At 40.0% G+C, this 25402-nt stretch overlaps 1 protein-coding gene across 17 annotated transcripts in view; it reads right to left on the bottom strand.

Moving 5' to 3' along the window:
- itpr1b (inositol 1,4,5-trisphosphate receptor, type 1b) overlaps positions 1-25402 on the bottom strand; it is an 84780-nt gene that overhangs the window by 27086 nt on the left and 32292 nt on the right. For 7 of the 17 annotated variants that reach the window (XM_051414096.1, XM_051414097.1, XM_051414102.1 and 4 more), the window contains 11 exons: positions 25215-25399; positions 22658-22806; positions 21689-21800; positions 19739-19774; positions 14320-14355; positions 13241-13288; positions 12309-12438; positions 10127-10311; positions 2667-2850; positions 2067-2329; positions 1117-1317 (listed from right to left, as the gene is read on the bottom strand). In XM_051414096.1, the coding sequence (XP_051270056.1) occupies positions 1117-1317; positions 2067-2329; positions 2667-2850; positions 10127-10311; positions 12309-12438; positions 13241-13288; positions 14320-14355; positions 19739-19774; positions 21689-21800; positions 22658-22806; positions 25215-25399 (1529 nt within the window). The remainder of the gene's footprint in view (positions 1-1116; positions 1318-2066; positions 2330-2666; positions 2851-10126; positions 10312-12308; positions 12439-13240; positions 13289-14319; positions 14356-19738; positions 19775-21688; positions 21801-22657; positions 22807-25214; positions 25400-25402) is intronic. The other 10 variants (XM_051414100.1, XM_051414106.1, XM_051414108.1 and 7 more) reach the window with 5 other exon arrangements.

The following is a 25402-nucleotide window of genomic DNA, read 5'->3' as shown; positions in this document are numbered from 1 at the left end:
CCACGCATGCGTCATCAAAGTCCCAAATTCTGCACAACGAATCTGAGAAAGATTGGATCTTCATTTTAAGAAGACATTGCAATAATCTAAATTGCGTAATACGATATCTAATTAAGCATTGAATGGAAAAACATGCCTTCAAGAATTGTCCTTTCAACAGTCAAGGATTCAAAAAGGCCTTATGTTAGTCAGTTATCATACAAATCTCAAATTGGTCCGTGGACAGCATACATAGATAAGCTGATTTTAAGAAGTTGTTTAACAGTAGATAAAATGTGATTGGTTTACAGCAACCTTGATCAAGCTGACTTATGAACTTCCGAGACAGCATTACAGATTTGAATATTATCTGTCAAACAATTGAATATTTAATAAACAGGCCCTTTTGGGTTCCCCATATTGTTCAAGTTCCCTTCAGTTACCAATCCCACAGTCACGTGCTGATTGAGGTGGGTCACATTTCATAACTATTTGCAAGGTTAGGAGTAAATATCTTGACACTATCAAACAAAGACACTTAATACCACACAAACAAAAATAATTCTAGCAGTTGTCCCTCCCTTTTGTGTCTCAGTAAATATGAACAAAGAGCTTTGTTTAGTCTGGCAGTCCTAGCACTGTTTGAGGGAACTGAAATCAGTTCAAACAGCAACTGCATTTAGCCAGTTGCTTGTTTAGTCATGCCAGTTTCACACTTGCCATGAAATGACCCGACAGCGGCTCGAACAGAGGATGCCACCATCATGTGAGAAGACCAAGCAATGCTAATCCATACCCAAGAACAAACACGGGCACGCTGCCCAGAGTAGGCTGGTGTCACACTGTTGGAGAAAGACAAGCGACTGCATAGCTTCATTGCAGCAGCTGAGTGCTGAGCATGAAAATACTATTTTCTCAGGACTAATTACAGCACTACCCACACAAAACCACCAGTATGATTGCTAAAATGAAGATAATTTAAGTGTTCGAAAAAAACTAATTTTAACGTCCAAATAAAAGAAGCTCTATACAGTTACGTAAATGACAACGCAGACGAACAGCAGACTAAACATACAATTGAAAGTACATCTTTAGTGTGAGCTTGGACACTCATGTTTCTGTGTGTACGTGCATCACCTGGTTCTCATGACAGGGGCCTTGGCAATACTCTGTCAGGCTCTCCACAGTCTGGTTGATGAGTCCCACGTTCTTCTCATTGATGTAGAGTCCCAGCAGCCCCAGTCCCCCGGTGGTGCTGCCACAGATACAGTCCAGGAACTGAAGCGTCTCACACACAAGATTATAGTTGTTCTTGTTATTCTGGTTGCGCAGAAAGTTCTGGAGATGGATGGAGATAAAATATACACTTAAATGCATGTGCTGTTTTTTGGACTCATGTTATTCCTATGGTTTTGGGAAGTGTAATATACCTTTGTCATCAAGATAGTGTCTCAATTAAAACTACAAATAAGAAAGCCAAAATTGTCAGACTTGATGTTGAGCAAAGGCTGGACAAGCAGATTTGTCGTGGTCTCAGGGTCTGGTGGAAACACTCCTTTAACCTTCTACTCAGAAAATACGTTTTTCAACTTTTCGTTTCTTTCTTTTTAAGCATGTAAGCCTATACAGCAGCCAGACAATTACTGCATGTCTTTGGAAGGAACACAAACATCTCAATGAATTGATCATCTGTGCTGCATGGCGAGCAGTAAATCAATATCTTGCACCCACGCTGGGTCAGGCTAGACGAGAGTGATTCAGCACCAAGCCAGCTATCATTTAATGAAGGCCTGCCCTGGTTTGGGGTGAACAGTGCAAGAAGAAAGTCTTCTGTCCGGGCTGCTGGAGCTAGCCATTACTAAACAACAACACACTCCTCATAGTGAAACCAGACCAAGACATACCACATATGGAAACAGCTGCATCAGGAAGTTCTGCAAATGGTGCCTATTTTCTACATGGTTTCGTTTCTGTATAACTGAGAGGGGTGATAGAAATTCAGAACACAGGTCAGGAAATGTTAGCACATCATGGGCCGGGTCGAGTTAACAAAAGCACTACTGCGATAACTTGCTGTAATGGCTGACCTGCAGATCTCTGTTGTGGTTCTCACAAAGCAGCTGCATGAGGCGCAAGATGGGCTGCATGATGGTGATGATGACGCTCATCTCGCCTTCCTCCTGGCCCTTATCAGCGGTTGGGACGGGAGAGCCATCAGCGGCCGCTTGGTGTTCTTCGGCTTCAGCCTCGCGGCGGTAGGTCGTGAAGGCCTTCTTGGTGACAACGGAGGCTTCTACCAGCTGCTCCTTCACTTCCTCGGTCACCACGGCCACCACGGGCACATCTTTGACTAACCACAGGTAGAGGAGAGTTGAGTCAAACACAGAGCATTGGAGATAAGACACAGTGTTATAAAGAATGTTCATTTGACAAGTCACGTATCCATGTACCGATTTGTATCATGTACATGCTTAGTCTTTTTTTGTGAAATACTATCATGTTAAAAAAATAAAAAAAATAAACTAAAAAAAATGATGATTTTGATTTTTAGAGACTGGGTATTCAAACAGACCAAATTCCATGTACACACAGGTCAACAGAGGTTTATTTTGCCAGTTTGATGGTCTTATTCCCTTAAAAATCTGATTGAATATTTCCTGTTTGTGACCTAACTCCTGACCCCTCACCTTTCTTGCGTGCTGGTGTGTCTTTGTCTGGTGGCTCTTCATCCTTCTTCTTGCTGCCCAGGTCACTTGTATTGACTGTCACGGTGGCTTTGATCTCCTGTTGGGCCAGCTTCATGCGCTCATAAAACACCTTGAAGAATTTTTCTGACTTGTTGTCCCCTGTTAAACGTTGGAAGAATGACCGCTGGAGAGAAATAAGAAAGAGTCATTCATTTTAGTTGGCTGCTCCAGATGGAGATGTTTACACACCACTTTCTGCACTCTTACTTTATTTATGAACTAATGTTATGCCAAGGTGTCAAGGTGGTTGACTTTCATCATCAACATGTTACCAGTGATGTTCTATTCAAAATTCACCTTGATCAGAGAAGGAGGTTTACAAGGTCGGAGGACATTTTTTATTTAGTAAGATCTTGCCGCCACTTCTTATCATTGTCTGTGTTACATTTTTGACACGAGAGAGGCAGAGGTTCTGTTAGGAGCAGTTACATAAGCCTTCTCTCACAGTGCCAGAAAAGGATGCTGCAAGGCCTCACCATGCTCACCTGATTTTACACCATCTGTTCTCTGCTCCCTGGGCATAACACGGTTCTGGCATCCTGTGGACTATGCTGGGTGTTAACGCTTACAAACAGGCAAGCAACAGCAAAAAGATTTTGGGATTTACATGCAGCACACGCAAAGACACAGCTAGACACCCTGCTGAGGACACACTACTGTACATGCACCCACTTTCCAAGTATGCTTGTGCATACACACAAACAAAGGCATTCCAACACAACACATTCACACATACAGTTGTAGAGACATGTTCACAGAATTGGCCTCACTTGCAATAAAAAACGCATTTGTGTGACTGCACTTGACCTCAAATGTCTGCTTTTATAAGCTTTTCAGGTATGCAACAGTAAAAGTTTGATCCAGCATGAGTAATAGGTTTGCAAAGTCAAGTTGAGGAAGGAAATGTTCTGCTCATAGCTGAACCACACAAAGGGCTATCTTGTTTAAAAGCCTTGTATGCACGGAGCCGTTGTTTTTCTGCAACAGGCTCATATGTTCTGTCCCATTTTCCTCTCGACAATCCCTCCTTACATAAGACCTGTAATCAGCTGAGTGGTTACAGTGAGGGCACACAGCGCCTCAGCTCTAACACTGTTACATCAGCCCACGGAGGGCGAGCATTGGAGAGAGGGAGAGAGGAAAACCCTGCCCTACTTTTTCAGTGCCAGAACGGCACGGAGTGAGCGTGTGGTGTGAGAGAGAGGAGGGAGGGTCCCAAAGTGCGTTTGATGCAAGCAGGAGTTATCACATACATAGATTCTGGGGCAGTTCTGAAAGCCCATTACACAAGACTCTTTCCAGGTTTAACTCAACTCAGTTAAGTTTCGAAACAACATGCAAGTGCAGTGCACAGCACTAGAGTGACGTATGAAACTTATTTAGTGAGAATCTCACTCTAATCATCACCTGACTCAAGTCCCAAGGGATGCAGAACACTTAATGCATTAAGCAAATCTGAGTTGTTTTCATCCTGTCTTTTATGCAACAGTTTCCTCTTGCTTGTTTTTCAAGCTGTTAACATCATGTTGTTGACAAGATAGGGCCATTCATTGATAGTGATCTGATTAAAAGTCAGCAGAAGACTTATGTAAGCAGGCCGATTTCTCCAGACAACAGCTCCAGGATAGCAGCTTTATAAGGTTACCATATTAAACAGACCTCATGACTACAGGCATAAAAACCTCTTCCCTGATACAACACTTGCCTGATATATATACACCAGAGGCAAAAGCAGTCAGTTAGACTAGAGGTGGGTATCAAACTTCAGTTAGGTACCAATCAAAGAGCAAACACAAAACGCTGGAATAAAATGCTTGCTCTCCTCTTCACCCATTCTTTGACCACATAGTTTCTTTGATCACTCTCTTGTCAATTTCAGTCTGTAATACATTTAGGAGTTTTGCATTACCTTTTAAACCTTTTAGTTGTAGTTTTACTTCTTTTATTAAATGTAAAAAAAATAATTTATATGTCTATGCTGAATAATAGGTATTGTATCAGCACCAGTACAAAATAATGTAAATGTTAGCCGGCTCTATGGTTGTCAAAAATCAGCTTTTGGCCTATACATGAATCAAGAGAACATGGTTTATTAGGGATTTTACTCAGTTGGCTGAATAATTTCCTAAAACATATTTTGATCCAAGGCCTGAATCGTGTAAATTAATAAATACTTATAAATATATATAAATAATTACTTAGTCAATGACTAAGAGATACAGATCCAGGGAGATTTTCCATGCTGTACTTCAGCAGCCAACTGCCACATTGTTGCTTTTGTGTTTGTTTAAAATATGATTGCACTGTTTAGCAGAGCTGACGAGAGATCACGAAGCATTCAATGATGCACTATTGTACATACGGAAACAGGTTCAGATAATAACTTTGATAACAAACATTTTGAATAATGTGTACAACATTTAGCCTCCACTTGAATGCTGAGTCATTCTTTAAAGAAAATGGTCAGTCAGCCAGTAAGCCTTAGCTTTTCCCCCTGAGGCAGTTTAACCCTTTATGTGTCCCACTACAGAGCCATTAAGCCCCCTGAGAGCTCTGTTGATCCTGCGGCTGTCATTCATCTTCAGCACAGCAGGTTTAGGTCTGCTCATAATTCACCATCCTATTTGAAGGCTTCAACATGGTGGCACAGCGGGGCCTCCTTTCTGATTATTCTGCGCTTCCACTTCTCTCTCCATTCACTGTCAGCTGCCACCCCGGCTCTTGGCATCAACACGGGCCAGTTATGTAAGGCCTGTTTATACCACCAGCTCTCTCTTTCTTTTTATCCGTCTCCCGCCTTTCTAGTCTGACACCTTGGTGAGTGACAAAGCCATCTCTGTGCTTATTGGAGGGCTTCAGTGGCGTATTCTGCCACACCCAGTTGGTAACCACGGAGATCTGCTCTTTGACGCTACAACAAGGTTGACAAATAGGAGGTTTAAATTAAAGAAAGAAATACGCATGAGTGTGTGTTCTCAAGATTCTGTACAGGCAAAAAGTCAAACAAAGTCTAGAATGTGTCCAGTGACTTCACCAACCACAACAAAATCGCACTGATCTGACTAAAAAGCAGAGGGTTGAATTAAACATCTATAAACAGGGTTTTAAAAGGAGAATCCCTGCCCACTCTGTAGTTAGATTAGAGTTGGTATGTTGATGACACTCATGCCTGGAAACTCACTTTGCAGAATCTTTTTAAAGCTTTCCAAGAGGTAGCTGTAAAGGAAACTTGAACCAAGGAAGGGGGGGGGGTTAATCATGTTTGGAAGGGGATGAGGGCAGCGGCGTGCCACAACAAGCCTATTGACTAAGAGTGGTGGCACCTGTTTGCTCCTGTGACAGTTAAAGATCTGAGGTCAGGAAGACAGCGTTGAGTAGATGGATAGTGGGCTGGGAGGAGCAGAGCTTCTACACTTCTTCTCTTACATAACACACAAACACACACACACACACACACACACACTCTCTCTCTCAAAGGGCTGTTTTTGGTGTGAGCTTTCTAGCCTCTAAGTATATCCAGGCGTGCGTGTGTGTGCATGTGCTAATGGGGTGTACAGATGAGTATGCAAGAGTGTAGTTTTATGCTATGATACAGTACGTGTGCTACATGTCTGCTTAAGTTACACCAGTAGTGTCAGAGTATTTGCTGCTCATCACTGAATAACAAGCTGTAAGGTGTGAGCATACGTGTCAGACAACATGTTATCTTGTCCATGACGATCTACGTAGGCCCAAATTATTTATGGAAAGTTATGTAGGCCAATAATTAATGTTTGACATATGTGTGCGCAGTTTGCCATTTATTGCCAGATTTCTTCAAAACCAAAATGTTGGTGCCATTTGTGGGTTTTTTCGTCTGTCAGCATAATTACAGGGAAAACTTCTAGCCCAATTTTCATCAAACTTGGTGCAATGGTGTAGCATGGGCCAGGGAAGAACCCATTAAGTTTTAGAGTAGATATGAATCACGGGGCAGGGCAAAGGGCAAAATTAACTGAATTTGTTGCATACCGTTGTAATGAAAGTGAATGGTGTGCCATGACTAAACACACAAAAGAACACTACAGCGATCTCAAAAATCACTGTAGAAACAAATGCAGTAAACAATCAGGGATGTTATATTTACAGATTTTCAGACCTGCACAAACTCTGCACAGTTAAAGTAAACTTTGTGCAGATTTACACTCTTAGTGCCCTTGTAGTTACTTTATGCATTTCAAGTGAAGACATATAATTCTCAGTTAGACTAAGCGCAAAGAGCAAATTGCAGGTAGGAGGGGTTGATTTCCACTGGTGATAGCTGTACACTTTTAAACAGTCCTTGAGTTATGACGTGTTAAGGGATCCACCAAAGAATCATTTTCAGTGTATTGGCTGATGGCCAGATAAGGAATAACAAAGAAAAAATGTTAGAAGCCTATAGTTAAAGCAAGTATTGAGATTGCATCAAAAACATTTCTTGTTCACACAAAATTGTGTATTAATGAGATGCTTCAGTGACATCAACAAATCTTTTTACTGTGAAAGTTATGATATATCTGCAGGGATAGAGAGGCTCTCGTGATTAGAGTCCTAGGGGAGATTTCCAACTTCTGAGACTCACTTTTTGGCCTGTACTTGCATAAACTGTATTTAACCCAGCAGGTATAACTGTGAACATTACTGTTTACGAAATTTAGGGCATTGCACGTGTAAATAGACAAACAAGTGCAATTTGTTGTTGTTTCAGTACAATAAGTAAATGTGTGAAGCCAGCAGATAAACGTCTCTGTGGTATCAAGTGTGTTACTTTTACACATCATGTAGTGAGCAAGCCAGAAAAAGGCTGGTAGGATTGTGTCCCAACCCATTTCTTTTTGTATTCACTAACACACTTACCCTGTCACTCAGGGCTGCCATATCAAGTCCAGCTAGTACCAAGCTCTGGCCCTTGGATGAATTCATTCTGAAGTCAACTAAGAGCTCTCCATTTCTCTACTTGGTTTTTCCCAGAAATTTTGTTGGCTAGGCTACGACCCTGGATTACCTCAAAAACAAACAAACAGACTGCTTGGAGAAATCTGTGGGCATGTTTTTGTCCTGCTTTTCATTTAGACAACAAGAACCCTTCTGTCCTGAAAAGGGGGCAGGCAACCCATCGTTATGTAAGACAGGGAAATGTGGTGCATCTGCTGATATGTTGTAAATTCACTCTGGACCATGCATGATCCTTCAACAAAGCCCACTTGTCCCTGTACCATGGCAAATAAGGAGAAAAACACCTAACTTAAAATTCAGAAACAAGATGCTTCTTTATAATTGTGTCTTCTCCTTGTTAAAGGCAATAAAGTGCTCTGCTTATAAAGTTCACTTTGAGGTTATTTTCAATCAGCAAATGTAAAGTGGGAAAACTACCCTGTCCTAGTAGGAGTCAGAGACATTTACACTGAATTCTGCATCATTTATGCAAATAACTTTACTCTATTTCCCTACATAGCACTGACTGTAAATAATTGGTCTAATTCACATCCTAAGCACTCTCTGATATTCTAATGTGTAAAACATTTATATTCAAAACTCTGACTCAAACAAGACAAAGAACTTTGCAAACATTTACAATGGCCTCGGGTGCACACCAAAAAAGTTCCACCCCCCGCTTAAAATGCTTACCACAGACTACTTTCAGCAGTGGACACCTTAAAAAAGGTCAAACAGTGCATGACATGACGGCTAAATCAGATGAGTTGATCTATTCTAAGAGAAGCTGTAGGGAGTGGCTTTTCCTCAGGTAGCACCAGGGGGAATCTACTGGATCTCCTCTGAGGCCCCCAAAGGGTGGTGCCTTCTACTTCCCTCTTTCCTTCAGCAAAGCATGACCCAGTTGAGAGTCCGGTTGGAATGTTAGGAGGCCTAGGGCTCTTCACCCAGGCAAAGAGGCAGGCAGCAGCTTATGTAACAGGAGTCATTTGAGTGCCTTTGTGTACCCTCTGGGAAGTCAGGCCTTGTCAGGTAACGACTAGGGGTGTGGAGGGGGTTGATTCATTGAAGAACTGCAATTATTAGCTTCTATGATTCTGAATTGATTCACAATGCTTTTTTTGTACGTTGTTAAAACGTTATGTTGAAGAAAACACTTTCAAACCACAAAAGGAAAGCATTAATAACCTTATAATTAGCTCTGAGAGATGAAAGATTATTGTGTGAATGCCAGTAATTAAAAACAAATGAGAACGACTAACTCCCACTGCAGCACTTTATAACACTCCCAACCAACTCTGGTCGGGTAAAGAAAACTTCATCCACTGTCTGTTTCATTTCAAAAGACATGTACAGTGTTTTGGATAACAATGGTACTAACATTGCAGCAGAGTGGCTGTTGCCTGCTACTGGAGGCATACCATTAAAAACAGTGTTCATAATACAGTGGAGAACTGTGACACCAAGAATTGGAATATAATCGATCACAAGATTGCCAAAGATTCCCACCCCCAGTAATAACACTATGCAAATATGAGCCTATTATGCAACAGGCCTGTTCATGCAAGAGAACACACAAGCACAAACACACAAACCACAAAACCAGAATAGACTGATATATGGCTTACAAGTAACGTGTACTCACAAACTTGGTCACAAATACATGCATACACATATTCTAGTTCATGCATTGAGACACACACACACACACACACACACACACACACACACACACACACACACACACACACACACACACACACACACACACACACACACACACACACACACAGACACTTACGCACACAGCCACACAGACACACAGACACACAGACACACACACACGCCACCCTGCAAAGCTGAAATAATGCAGTTGCAAACAGCAGCCCTCTCTTTACTCTCAACCTGAGCAAGCCTTAGCAACCCCTGGCTGGCTGTGGGGAGGTGATGACGTGTTTGGCTGCACAGCTTTGACCTATCCCAGCAGACTACTGTTTCCCTTACTTTCTGACTTCCCTTTCTCCTCTCCTCCACTTTCTCTTTTTTCCACAACTCCAAACGTCAACAAGTTCAAACATGTCAGGATGCTCTCTGCACCCAACTGTTACGTCTACATTTAGATGTTAAAATGTGCCCAGGCTGCCACACTGACAACTTATTATCTTTTTGTTTTTCCATTTGAAGTCATCCTTTGTCATTATTTTCAACTGACCGAGCAGAGCTCCAGGGCAATAACTTAAATTCTTCACATCACAGCTATGAACCTGTGAGATACCATCTCCTTGTTGAGATTCTGCTCATGCCTCTATGAAGGGAATACTTTTAGTAGTCCCAGTTAATTGCTGCGTAGACGTGTGAGTGTTGGACCTCATTAAACTTCACACCCACCCTCCTCTGCACTGTTTGTGGTCTGTACTCTTGAACCCAGTAACCCCCCCCCTTACCTGGATAACTGTGTTTCCACCTTCCAGCAGTGCAATGGCCAACAGAATGCTCTCCTGGAAGATCCTGTCACTGGTAGCATTCATGATGAGGTCAATGACCAGATCAGAAGCCCCTTCTTTGTCCAGGTGGCACTGGACCTCCGCCAAACTCAGGTCCCCTCGACCTCCGACACCAGAGCTGACAACTAAGGTCACAAGTGAAAATAAATATCATCTACATTCATACTGATGTATTCAGATTCCAGACAGGTTATGTGTGTAATGTTATAATTTAATTAATTAATTTAGTTAATTAAATGTATTTAAAATTAAATTTAAGGGTTTATGGCGTTCATGCAGATGCTTTATGGAGTTTGATAGATGCCTTTATTCAGAACAGAATACACTATATTCATATTTAACTTATGTTGCTATAATATGAATTAATTAAAGTAGTGCTATTGTTCATTATAGCCTACCAATAAAATACCTACATGTTATAGAGTACAAAATTTCAAAGCTAACCTAGCTGAAAAAGACGGGGATTAATGCATTAATGTACCTCAATCAACCAATTTGAGTTTTTTTCTGGGCAGGATTAAGAATGGGAACATCATTTTCTGAAACTAGCTAGCTAAATTCAGGAAAAAGAGTGACAGAAAGTGATACGGGATAGATGCAGCTGTACAACTTGTGTCCACAAACAGACATAACAACTCTAAAAAACAGCATATTTAATTTATCAGTGTAAATACCATTAAGTTAGCCACTCCTAGCAACCATGACCGCAGCTTCAGTGTCAACTGAAAATGACGTCAGAGACAGATAGTCATTCATGACTAATTATCAGGCTAGATTTTAGACAGTATAGGGGAAAACAAATCTAATGAGCGGTGTAAGGAATTACAGCTTCAACTTTTGAATTATATTTTGAACAATTCTAACTTTCATCAGGCGTTAATAGTATGCCATTTGATAAAAGGAGTTTATGATACAAGGAATGAGCCACAAGTGTCTTATCCATTCAGCCATAGCGCACAAATAACATCAGATGTGTCTGTAATTCATGGAGGCACTTTAACTCCTATTGCTGCTGCTGGCTACCACAGCCAACCAGGGAAGCAGTGGTGAGATAACAGCACCCATCAGAGCCATCTCTGGCTGGGCGAGCCACTGAATCAACAACACATCCCATTCTAGACGAAGCTTGGCTCTCTGGTCGCTTGGCAACAACACGGTCCACAGTATGCTCGGTAGCAGAGCCGAGGTCCAAGGGCTTAAAGGAGTACAAGGCCATGGCTGTGAATAAGATCAAATTTTTTTTTTCTCCGCTCTAAAGCATTAGAGATGAACGATGAGTCATAGCTGTGATGAAAGACACGGAGTGACTTGCTGGAATGAATAAATGTCAGTTATGAACATCTATTACATTTGTGAATGTCAGTCTTGATTGAGCAAAGATTGAGAGACGGACAGATGGAGAGGCCGCTTTAACTGTTTTTTTTCTTTTATGGCCTTCACATATGCACAAAAGGCATACTGCAGCGTGGTCCAGGAGGGCGATGTCGACACACATTAAAGCCATTGTGTTAACCACTACTGTGGAAATAATCAGTGATGCCTGACACTATGACTATTCATTGTAATCTGTGTAACTAATTTCCTAAACATTTCCTAAATGAGAGGAAATTCCACATAACCTGTAAACAGTTTTTAAGAATTTTAACTTCTGACCAAACGTTTACCCAGAACCAGTTAAATAAATAACTCTCAAACTACATTTTGACTAAGTTAAATTGAATTTATCTTTAAATGTTTTTTTGTGTACTCTTTCTTTAAGCAGATTCCACATTACTTACATCCTAGAGAATATTCTCTTGGACATTAAGGGATGCTGAAAAATTCCAAAGCTTTATGAAACATGTTAAGATTGTTTCCTGCCTGGTGTAACCATATGATTGAACAAATTAGGGATAGGTGTTATTTCTCTCTTTTTAGTTCCTATTATGTTTGAATGGCATGACATATTACAGCTGGCAGCTATGAACTAAACTATTTTAGTTTGATTAAAATGTTTTGTGCTGCGTGTCGAGCTTGTTGCATCACCAGCCCAGTTTCTCAATGTAAATCATTTAAAAAACATCTTATCTTATCAATGTAGTATAACTATGTAGACACACAGATGCTGTATTGTTATACACACCTGTAGGAGATTTTCCCTGCGCTCCAGGAGTGAGTGGGCCGTTGCTGAAGGTTGTGAGGCTATCTCTCCTCTGGCCAGGTTTGACGTTTCCATAATATCGATTGACCAAGATCTGCCGCAGAGCTTCACCCTATCAGTGAAATGGATGTTAGAAGATGAAGTCCAATTAAAGTCACAGAAATGGAGGTGGAACCCAAACTCAGTGTTACTGTGTGGCAATACAAGACAGAAAATGAACACAAAATTACACGTAATCACACTAATAGTTTGAAGTCACATTTCAAAAAAGCCCATATAAAGCTGTGAAAAGTTACATGGTTACATGGATAGGTTAAAATAATGAAGCATCCAAATTCAAATTTTTTAATTCCTGATCACCCACCTCCCCTGAAGAGTACATTTGCTCCACTTGAGAGCCTTGTTCTTTGTTTTTCACCCCCTATTTTGGCCCTTTTAGAGCTACTCAGGGCAATTACATAAAAAGCCTTACAATTACTGCAGTTGTATTAAAATTGTGTGTAAATAAAAATAAAATGATTTAAATACAAAAATACACAAAAAAGAAAAGATTAGAATGTCATAGCCCTGAAGGCTAATCCTAATAAGACATCCACTTTCAACACACAGCATCTTCTCATTTGACCTTTGCCCTCTGACCTCAGTCAGTGATGTTCAAAGGTGACACTGTGCCCTCAACATATGCTGACATTCAGTGTTTCCCCATATTGGTTTGGTGTAAATCAATGCAGCGCAGTCACCTGATCCCTCTGGGCCAAACATGTCACCGCCCATCAAAGAAGAGATGAACAACCAAACTTAATGTCTCACATGTTACATATTATGTGAGTGCCATGCTGTGGAAGCAGCGCGACTGTAACGTCCATAAGATGCCGGCTGGGACCAGACCACAGCAAAGCACTCTTAGTACCTACCCTCGTTTGATCCTCCAGTTGCTTCTGTGGTTGGTTGGGATCAAGCTCCTTAAAGGTGAGGTGAGTAAGCAGAAAGCAATAAAATAAGAAAAAAATAAAATAAAAATAAAAAGGTCGGAAAGGAAATTTGGAAAAGAAATTAGAAAACAAAATAGGGTGTTAATACAGTGCAAATTAGTTAATTTATTAGCATGCAGGAAATTGGGTGCAAATTAGATCATGCAGTTAAGAGGGAAGTGGTTGTGTCGGGGTAGATGTGAGGTCAAGTCAAAGTCATGCAAGGCTTCATGCAAGGAGAAACTGATATTCACTCTAAAACACAATTTACTTACATAGAGTTTATTATTCAGAAAGTTATTTTCATAGCTTATTTTAAATATCAAAAATCTTCGTCATCTTATAAAAACTCTGAGGAGTTATATGCCGGCTCTTGACCAACCAGTGTATGAAATTTCAAACACTGTAGTCTGGCATGTAGTGACACCCTCATTACTTTACCGTCACATTGGCAAAAGGGCAAAAATTATTTACATAAGAGAATGACAAACTGTCGTAGGGGGAGAAACACAAGCTATGAAAATGAGGGGGAAAAAATTAAGAAAAAAAAGCTCTGTCCAGGTTACATAATGGAGCCGTGAGCTACTGACACACACTGTAAGCACCAATCTGGCATGGAAAAACACCTCACCCCACCCCCACCCCGCTTAAAGAAGATCAGGAAATTGGACTTTGCTCAAAAACCAAGAGGTGGAAAGAAAGATGAAGGAAAGGCCGGAGGGAGGGCAGAAGGGAGAAAAGGGGGAAGAACGGATGAGTGGACAAGTGGGAGGCAGCGCACAATAACGCTGATATGTAGCGTAACTCAAGTTCCACAGAGTGAGCATTATGCATGAGTGGGCCCTCAAAAGAGGAAATACAACATGGGCATGGGTGGTAACTCTTTTCTATTCAGATAAAGAGATGTTTAGGACTGAACACAAATGTAGAGGATGGAGTTAGTATATAAATATGACAGATGATCTTTGATCAGCAGTGACCCATATTAGCGGGCAGTGGGGCAATATGGGTCTTAAACACACCTCAGCAGGGACTTCAGGCTCGGGTGGAGGTGCCAGCTGATTGGAAATAAAAGGATGATGTTAGTCAAAGTTTGAAGATGTTGAATTAGTTAGGTTGCTTCTGCCACCAAAGAATAGCATCCTCCCTTGAAAGTGTAACCAACAAACTTGTCGCCTTTAAAGGCTGATATTTGCTGATGCATCCATCTGTATCTGGCTTTCTACTGATCACTAAGATTGGCAGTCACATGCTCAGCTTCACATCATAATTGTGCGTGACTTAAAGAGCCAGGGGCAGAGAGAATACGAACCAAAAATCTGTTGCTTACGGTATGTAGGAAATGATTCCATTTCAGCGTTTCTCGTGTTATGCGTTTGCACTAGCATTATGGGACAGCAAAGATGATAAGCAGCACTAACCTATTGCAGAAAGAAATCAGAAACTGTGTACAAATAAATAAAAACAATTGCCCTGCCTTAATCACACTATAGATCTTTGACTAAAATTCTATACTGTGGTGTGTTTAGTATTCTGTGGTTCACGGTTTACCTCCTGCTGTAAAGTGTAGCAGCCTATTCCCCTACGTGACAAAAAATACTTTCTTACTCATGTGAGTACCAGTATGTACATTCATCTGCGTGTGCATATTGGCTGCTATATGAAGGCCATGTGAGAATTTTTTGTAATCCAGCTGATTTTTGGTAGAATAATATTATGTAACAATAAAAAAGAAATTCCCTTATCATCAAATGTCAATTCCCATGTCAAAATAAAAATAAATTTGGTGAATGCCTACAGAGCATAGATGCATTCAAATTCTGGTTGCTTATGAAAGTAAACTACTCATTTTAATGACAAAGCTATAAAAATACCTACAGTATATACATGCACACACACCACACAGCGAATCGGCAGAACTAAATAACAAACAAGCAGCCTAACATGACCATATGTCTTTCTCTGCAACCCAGTCATGGTGGTTTATGCTGATTAATTATGCAACTGGACAGGAATTTCCCTATAACAAGCCCCCTTTTACGTCATCACATCGATTTCCACAGAAAAATGGTGATGCAACATGCACGCACCTGAAGCTTTATTCAACATCCATTGCTAACGTTGTCAAATCCAGTTTGAATTTTGGTATGTAAAAAAAATACATTAGTTCCACTTATTATGCTTCTTATAATCTGTGATACAATATCCATAGACGTGATGCAAGACAAACAAACTCAAAGAGAATCAAGACATTTGTGGAAACATAGGAAGTTCAGATCGTATGATCTTACTGAAAAAAATATGTATATTCCTCCGGGGATGTTGCACATTTCTAGAGGGGCTACCAGTAGACGTACTGTCCCCCCCCCCCCTTTTTTTTACATTAACATAATTAAGAGCCTGAACCCATATCCCAAAAACTCCCTGACACAGTGAGCACTGCTTTACCTCAACTCACTGGGAAGTCATAAAGGAAACTGGCTGTTCATAATTAAAGAAAATAAGTCATCAGAATAAAGGGCAGAAGAACGTTGTGTATAGCATTCTGCTGACAATAGAAAACTATCCTGTAACAGAGCCAGACCTTAAATAATTAACAGGTGTTATGTTAGCTGAAGGGCACACTCACCAACCAAAGTAAATCCCTAACTTTCCCATGCCCCCCCCAATCTACCCTGTGCTTCCTACATTGAGGTGCACCACTGCTACTGTCTCCTGGAGGACATCTCTGCTGCACTTTTATTGCCAATTACCACTGAAGGTCACACATCAGTGGAGAGTTTAAAATTCCAAGAAAACAGAGGGAAAAAAAGGAGATAAAATTGCTGGCTCTTATGTAACTGCTTCCTGAGAGCTGGCTGGAGCCCAAGAATCGTGCAGCATTAAGTTAAGGAAACTGGGACAGTGCTGTGTGTTGCTGAGGAACGTCTGCAGCTCCCCCTGTTGACCAAGACAAAAACAACAGGCCAGACTCTCCTGACTTCACCCGCAGGAGCAGGCAGGAGTATAAACCAAGACAAACAGAGTTTATCTGAGGTAGTTTGGCAGAGTTGGGAGTGGCAGACAGTGGAGAAGAAAAAAGCATGATGGACAAAGTGAAAGTGAAGTGAAACAATAATATTTGTGGAAGTACTGGTAGGGATGTGGTCAGAAAAACGCAGATGAGGGGGCAAAAAAAAGAGGACATGGTAATCTAGGTATCTCTAGCAAAAAAAAAAAAAAAATAATTGGTCAGGATAATGAGGAGATTGTGGTGGCCTGGAATAAATACAGACGGAGAGCTTGAGAAACTCATATACACAAGACCACCACACTAGCATAGAAATAGTCCCTTATATAACCTTGTATGTAGGGGTTACGTGTTCAGCACCATTCTTGGCAAACCGTGTTACATCACCAGAATAAGACGGAAACATCGTCTCCATCTGACCCGCTTTGACCTCCCACAGTCTAACAAGCGAATAGGTTCACATGCACGTGAAGGAAACACAAACACATGCAGTGAATGATATGATCAGGCCTGACAATGAGGGTGGCAGGCTAGTCAAGTCTTGTTTTCCCCTGGCTCGCATTTTGTCACGTTTCTATTTCTGGAAGAGTGAGATAACCTCTGCTAATGGGTAAACCGTCACTCTGCTTTATCCTGCTCTCTCATCACCCTCCCTGGATATATACACACACGCACAAAATCCAGCCACAGACTAGGCTTGCAAAAACTAGAAGTATGATGGGGTCTGTCAAATACTAGTGAAACTGACAGCTGCGCTCATTCCAAGAGACCTTTGGGTGGGAGCTGGGGTGTGTTATGGTAGGTCAGAGAGCAGCAGCGGGCTAAACGCTGGGGTTACATAACAGCTATCATGGCAGTTTACGTTGCTGCTGTCGAGAGGAAGTTGGGGTTTTTGGCCTGCCTGTCTGCCATCTGTATGACATCCACACACATGCTGCCAGCAGTCAGGACCCTGAATGCTGGTGTTAATGGGCGTGTGCATGAATGATTGACATACAGCATGTGCTGCGGGGGTGAGGCAGTATGTGTACATTCTTAAGATGCATATGGGAGGAGCTGATGGAACAAAGGGCTGGTCTGAGAACAGCCCTGTTTTTGTGGAAGCTGGGGATTTCCATTGCTACATTACCGAGTGGTGAGTATAGGGAGGGTGGGATGGAGGGAAAATAAGACAGAGAGACATAACAGAGAGACTGAGAGCATGTTTCTTCCTGGCAACTCTGGAAAGGCCCTTTCCGACAATTTCTCCATTCCCCCAACTATAATCATTGTTCACTTCCCTTTCACTCCCCACACTCCTGATTAAGTGACTAGTCGCCCTGTTCTTCATTTTTCAGTGTTATTTCCCGCTGGCATGGACTCTCCTGCTCTGACAGAGTGTACTCACAGCTCACAAATGGATTGATTTCAAGAAAAGCTACCAAGTAGGCTGTAAACATTAATATGTATTGTGCCAACCAAAGATAGTAAAACAATCCCAACACAAGGTCCACTTAGTAGTTTTTCTCTGGAGCTTTCAACCACATTGCACAGCCCTCATCAGGAGATGAATCTGAAATGAGCTCAGTAGCTGCTCTGATTTTATCCATAGCATCTTGAGGACTCCTGACAAAAAGCTAGTAAGTGGACCTTGATATGAGACTGTTTTGTGAAACTATAGTAACCAAGGTAGAGGATGAATTTGATGCCTAATTTCAATCTAACATTGACGAGATGCTACAGATGAATTCATTACAGCTGATGAGCTTACACGTCAACTCTATCTGCTAATGAAGACCTTGTGACATGGTCTTGCGTTTGATTCTACCACTCACAGGCAGCCAGTGAGGAGAGAAAAGGATAGGGATATCATGTTCCTGTCTTCTAGAAATGGTCAACAGACCCGTGGCTACCTTGAGTAAGTTAAAGGGGAGTGGACTGACTTCTGGTTTGAATAAAGAAAACTTTTAAACAAAATATATTAACAGCTTATCTAAATGCCTCTCAAACAACTCCACCACAAACTACAATTAGATTTGTGTAGGATATGCCACATTGCGTGATGTTAGTCACCAGTTCCACTGTAGTCACACCCACAATTCCTCTGACCGCTAATTATGAAAAACAGAAATGAGAAACCTGTTTTATCCACCTCCTTAAGGCCACCACAGGTCATGACCACTAAATTATTTTTGCAACGCACACTCATGACATGCACGCTGCCACACACAGTCCCACCCTCTGTGTTATGAACTATCTGTTAGATGGAGTATCCCCAGCTATATATACACCACACCTGCTCTTGCAATCGTGGCAAAGGGCTCAGATGGTAAACTATGCTCTCTCACCACCATCCATCATACGGTGGCTGTGTGGAATGTAGATTGAGTGACCAGAAAAATAGAAACAAGAAACATCTCATTGATGTAATGCAATGTAACACAATGACCCTAATAAATACCACCTTACCAGGTTCAGTTTTTATAGACACTACTAAACTGCGTGACCGACAGGGCTGTTGCTGGTTTAGCAACCTAGAATGAGGTGATAATTCTAGGCTCATACTGGTATTTTTAGACTCAAATATAGAGAAATAAAATAAATAATAATTGTAATAGAAGAGAAATAATGATTCAGTATTCAGAATTTTATTCCTAGCTCCTAGGCTTTGAAACAGCAAATAAACCATCATGTTGGGAAAAATTATAAAATACAACTGATCAGTTGAATGAATAAATTTGTTTTTTATAATAATCATCATCAAGATGATTGACTCAAGAATAAGAACAGGGTCAATTGTGAAAAATAGATGGTGTGCTTGTAATAAACCTCCCAAAAAGGGACAGGAGTATGATGTTTAAAGAGAAAAGATTCTAACTGGTTGCCACAAAATATGTGACACTGTTAAAGAAAAAACCCAAAGAAAATCACCCTCTGTCCCTCCACGGAAATTCCAGGGCCTAAAAGTCCCACACAATTTGTGATGAGCAATCTTAGCTGCATATATGTGCTGTTAAGCTGTAGGACTGATCTGTTACAAACAGACTTTCAAATAAAGCTCTTAAATGGATAAACAATAGTACCTAAAAGTTGATAAAATGCGGTAATGTTGTATGCCTGCACTCTCCCGAATGTATTCAGTAAATTATTATTCTCCTAAAACGTATTTCTTCCTTAAACAGTGCACTGCAAGACAGTAAGTACACAACCATATACGGGCACAACAGACAAGCATGTTGCATAATGTGAGCTAGACATTCTAGCAGTATGCTACATTTTAACATGGAGGCTAGGAGCAACTCTTACAGGCACAAAACAGGGAGGGATGGACTATGCTATTGGTGTCACAGATGAGAATGTGATGCTAGAAAGTCTTTGCAGCACAAGCATGTCTATGTTGTTAGTGGGAGACATATCGAATGTACATCACAATAGTAATTAAAATGATCAACCTCAGCCACATCCATTTCATCATCAAAGGCAATCAGCTGCAAGAGAAAAAGTATAGGGGGCAGAGTTAGTAGAGCTAGATTAGTGAGTCACAGTAAAGCTGGATCACAAGTGTGCAAATGTAAAGCTTGTCTCAAAGACACACGCAGCATGTCAAGGTAGTGAAAACAGTGAGAGGATTGCATGTTAAAGCTCAAAACCAAAACACACTTGGCAATACAATGATTAATAACTGTAAAAACACCCTCCCACCTCGTTTTATTGTTTTACAATACTGAAATCACATACTGATATTAAGCTTGCTTGACAATGATTGAAAGATTTAAAAGAAAGAAGAAAAAGAAAGATTTAAATAATGAAAGACTAGTAGTTTCAAGTATTTAGCACCTTTAAGTCAATTTAAGTAGAGGCATATAAGATGACATGTCTGTTAAAACATATTCTATTCATATATGTCTTCCGGAAAATACTAGCTAAAACAGACTAGCTGAGGTCCTCTGTGAGGTTTCTCAGCAGTGGCTTTCTCTTTCCCATAAAGCTACAACAACAAAAGTTGTCGTATACAGGGCCTCCCCATCTTGGCCATGAAAGCATGTAAATCCTAACGTTTACATTATATTTGTTACACTGGAACACAAACAAGTCACAAGCAAATCCCACGTTTCACCTCCACCAACTGCCTCAACAGTTATCTAATAGAGCAACAAGCTCTGCCTTGTATGTCCTATGATACATTAAACACAGTTGTTGCCTTTGTCAAACATATTCCTCATGAACGATATTTCAATTGGTTCTCCTCCAACCTTTACATCCTGATGACAGTAGTCATGTGGTGTTATGCTATACACCAACATAAAAGAAATGGATTAAGGATAATAATAATAATAATAATAATAATAATAATAATAATAATAATAATAAATGTTTTAATATATATGTTATATATTGTTGTAATATGTTTTAGCTCTGAATACGTCAACGTTGAATTTTGTTTGAATTGGTCATTATTGCTTGTAAAAGATGACAGGTATGTTGTATTTCTGCTGCTGTTCTGTATTCATGCACATTTAATAAAAGTATGGTCTGTGTGCTGAGGGGTGTCTCATAAATGATGGCTCATCTATTCTATCCTATTATTATCCTGTCCATTTTTACTATAGTGGTCTCTTTCTTTCCTCCCTTTTGTCTTTTACTGCCACCAGTTTTTGGTTGTGTCTGCATCCTATTGCACATGCATGAGGTACAAATAGAACAGGGGCTCATAAAAACATGCTCTATTGTGCCACTTATGGTCAGAAATTCGACCAGAAACTAAAACATACAGCCAGCCATTGCATCAAAAGTAATGCCCTCAGTTTCATGTATCAACATCTACATTCCTGTTATGGGTTGACTGTGAAGACAAACAGTACTGCTATTGTTGTTGAACAAGCTGACAGAGTTGAAGCTAAAAATTAAAGATTAGTACAAGAGGTCATTAGTAGCCAGTAAGATCATTAGTAGCCAATGGATGTTGTGTCAAATGGTGAAGTGAGAAAGTCAAAGCATGCATGTATCATTTATCACTTGGACTTACTGTTTGATAATGTACTTTGGGAAGAAAGCCATATATTTTTATTTTTAAATATGTACCTGTGTTTTCCAAACATAAAACTGGACATGACACCAAGTATCCATAAACTGTCCTGGCTGCAGTGATTTAAAATAAAAGACTATGACATTTGTATAGATTTTTTTCTCTTCAGTGTGCTATACAGGCTACAGAGTCAACCGAGCAGAGCTCAGTCTCTTCTTTTATTTTACCGTTTTTTTTATCTTATACCCTCCAGTAAGTTTGGCCCAATGGGCCAGGGACACTGTAACCCCGAGATGTCATTAAAGTGTTTCATATGTGGGTAAAATCTTACGACAACAAGTAAATGATGAGAAGCAGGAACACCAGAGGTACGTACCTTCTCCCCATAGCCCCGGTCTTTTGTCATCATTTCCCTCAGTGTCTGCAGTACTTTGATGCACAGACGCTCCTCATTCTCCTCCAGCAGCTGCTTGGTATGTTTGATCAGTCTGGTCAGGAGATGAGAAAGAAAAGTGAGGACATACAAATCGATTGATGAAAGCCGCAGTTCTCCAACCGCCAAACTCCAAATACACCTCAATTCCTGTAGGAATCACAACATATTATTTTGGCTGTTTGCCATTATACAGTGATCTTTCTTTAGCCCCAAACAATAGATTTGGAGGATAAGGGCCTGCCAGCACATTTAAATGTCTAATCACTGCAACAACAGCAGTTCTGTGTCCTGCCACGTTCCTTCTAATCCAATCTGAGCACTTATCAGCCACAAAAAAAACATATTAGTGTCCACAATTGAAATGTCAGTTCCTGACTGTATATATGTTTAAGAATATATTATATTTAATGCATACTTACTATTACTACTAAGAATTTTCCGAAGCATCTCACTTTCTTACCCATTTTTCCTAGATTTGTTTTCTCTACGTCACAAAAAACTGATTTATGGTTGATAGGATATCTAATATATCCATTACAGTGTTTTTAAATTGGTACACTTAACATTAGTACACTAATACAAGAAGCTCAACATCCATCTAAGTTGCCAAGTTAAACCTAAAGAACAAACAAAAGCTAACACAAGTATGGGCACTGGTTGCCCCAGTTGAGCCTTGCAGTGAGCACTTTGGCTGTCCTATCCCTAACTTGTGGGATAAAATTCTACCAGTGGGCCAAATTCTAACCTTGTAACCATGTATATTCTAAACTACACAATACAAAGAATGCCATTTTTCTACAGCTATACTGAAATTACAACATAAACTGTATGTAAACAAATTTTAAAAAAGTATGTTATCTAAGCCTAGGTCAAACAAAGACATTTTAGTGGTTGGAGATTCATACTTACTTTGATATGAATCCTCCACTTTCACATTTCTTGCGAGCTTCCGTGTTCTCAGGAAAGAGCAGCTCTGGACGATGCAGGACATCCACCAGCACCGAGAGCTCAGCCTGGACCAGCGGCCTCAGACGATCCTCCAGTGCTGACACTATGTCCTGCAGAGCACAGTGACATACAACCAGAGCTTAGACTGACCAGAAACTGTAGACTTACTAAAAAAGACTAAAGCATGTTGACACACCTAATGAAACCACAATTTGAATATTAGTGTTGAACTTTTTATTTAAAATATAAATAAACCAACTTATTATCACATCCCTGCATACACTGCAACACTTTTTGACTTACTGACTGTTGACATAACAGCCTTAATAATACAGCTTTTATATGATGATTTATGACACAATATCAATGTATAACAAGGGAAACTTCTGAAAAGTGACAAAGAAATCAAAAGCAAATTTTTCTTAGGAAAAATGAAGGATATACATTATTGTACGTTTTCATACAGTACAAATGAACTATTTATTATAGTAGTTATCATTTCTGAAAGTATATCGTATCACTAAGAGATTCAGATTGGCTAGTGTGTTGATAATAGTACTGCGTGTGCTGTCTAGTAAGTGGTAGAACAAAAGTGCTATTAGGAGGTGTGAGAAACATAATGACAATAATGTGTTGAATCATACTCTCCTGTCTGGGAATAGGTTGGTGAATAAGCAAAAACAATCTTGGGAAACTCTATAACACTATTATGAGTAGGTTGGTCTCGGAATTGGAATTTTTTATTTTCATTAAAAAAAAAAGGCATTACACAGGACCTGCGTTTCCTGTGTAAGTAGAGATAACAGCAGAACTGGATAAGTCAGTATTCACTGGAAGTCTGAAAAAATGTCTGAGTCATGTGTTACAAGAAAATAGGGTGTAACAGCTTTTTTCCCGTAATGTTTGAAACCGCTTCTGCAGCACTCTTGCCGTATTACCAACAATTTATACCATTGGTGGGGGGACTCTTAATAGGCCCATTGTCTCACACACACACCACTTTTTTTTTTTATACCTATGCAAAGTACAGTCAAGATGCAAACGCAGACTGGGCTTATTCTAATTATTGTTGACTTTTTCTGCTACTTGTACTTAAATTGCACCAATCACTGGTATTCAAGGGATATACCATATAAAATATATCTATATACTATGTCAAGCAGAAACCTCCTGTGCTGAAGATTGAAGCCAACAGACAAGTGCCAAAAACTGCAGCTCCTTGAATGGCCACTTGAACCTGGCTCCAAAAGTGAGTTTATTTCTATAAACCCTGACGTTAAAATGCTGAACTTCACAGCAGAAATAAACATGATTACAGCCTGGTACAAAAAACGGTTTCAGTTTCTAATCCTAACTCTAATTTCCCTCTTTGTGACTACACTGGGGGTGCATTTATATACATATATAACTAACCCATTAAAATTATATCAAGGCTCAAAGTTAGGTATAATTAAGCGTGTGATCGCTTTGGCCACCTCAACTACACCGATGCTCCACATCTTTGCACATTTGTGGATTATACCCAGATGCTGGCGGATGATGGTGACAGCCATCAAATGCATAAAACAATTCACAGTCAACTGTCTGTTCAAGGACAAAGGCCGGAGCCAATGAAAGAATAAATATTTTTAAAAAACTGAAATTTGCACCTGTGGGTCAGTGTGGCTTTATGTGAGATTGTATGTTTTCTGTTGAATAGAATAGAATATCTCAAATACCATGCATAATCAGTACAATAAGATGAATGCTGATGAATATGGCGTTTCATTATAAACTCAACCTGACTTCTTACTTTCTTGTAATACATTCAGACCGGGGACAATGCAGATATTTAGGTGCGAGAATTATTTCACAAGAACAGACAGGTTGCAATTATAGGACACTCTTTATTTTACGAAATATTATTAATTTTATTTATTTTGTGCATTTTAGAAAAATGTGACGAATTGAAATCATTTGTATAAACATAGGGCTACTACTTGGTCATGTATCTAATCAATACAGACAAAAAAAACAAAGTTACATGTGCATGCTGTATAGTAGGCAGTTTAATACTTTAGAATAAAAAAGTACTTGTACCTTCTTTAATCCAATCAAGCTCCTCTCTGCCCAACTGACTATGGCACAAATGACCATATTACCACTACTGAAAGAACCTGATGTCTTGTACCACTCTGCCATCAAATGTTGTCAATAATGTATTTTATAAAAGGCACTACTACTTCCTGTTACCCTTCATAAACTGGGCTGGCAGAGGGAAAAAATACATTTCAACAACAGCAATTTTTACAGTTGCAGTTGCCTCTCAACCAGTTACATTATTTTACTAATTAACCACTTTTACTTTTTGCCCACTGTATTATTTTTGTTTCTGTTTTGAATTGATAATCATCATCCCCTGCTTGAGTAATCGCTGGTAGATGAGATGTTTGGTTAAATTATCAAATACATTAAAATGAACTGAGAAAAAAAACAATTATTTGAATTACAGTAAAAAACAGTATGTCTTGCTACTGACCTGTAACCTCTCAATGATGTTTCTGTAGTCTTTAGAGGTAGTCAGGCCGGAGTCTCGTCTGGAAGTGTTCTTAGCAGATAGTCTCCAGCTGAGGATGCTCTTCTGCACAACATTATTGGACTTGACAAACAAGTTGTTCACCTGACTGTCCAAGTCCACTGGGATGGCAATGGCTCTGCTCTTAGCTG

Source organism: Dicentrarchus labrax, unplaced genomic scaffold, assembly GCF_905237075.1.
Source record: "Dicentrarchus labrax unplaced genomic scaffold, dlabrax2021, whole genome shotgun sequence".
Classification (NCBI taxonomy): Eukaryota; Metazoa; Chordata; class Actinopteri; family Moronidae; genus Dicentrarchus; species Dicentrarchus labrax.
Note: the sequence above shows the minus strand (reverse complement) of the source record. Positions and strands in the feature narration are given on the sequence as shown.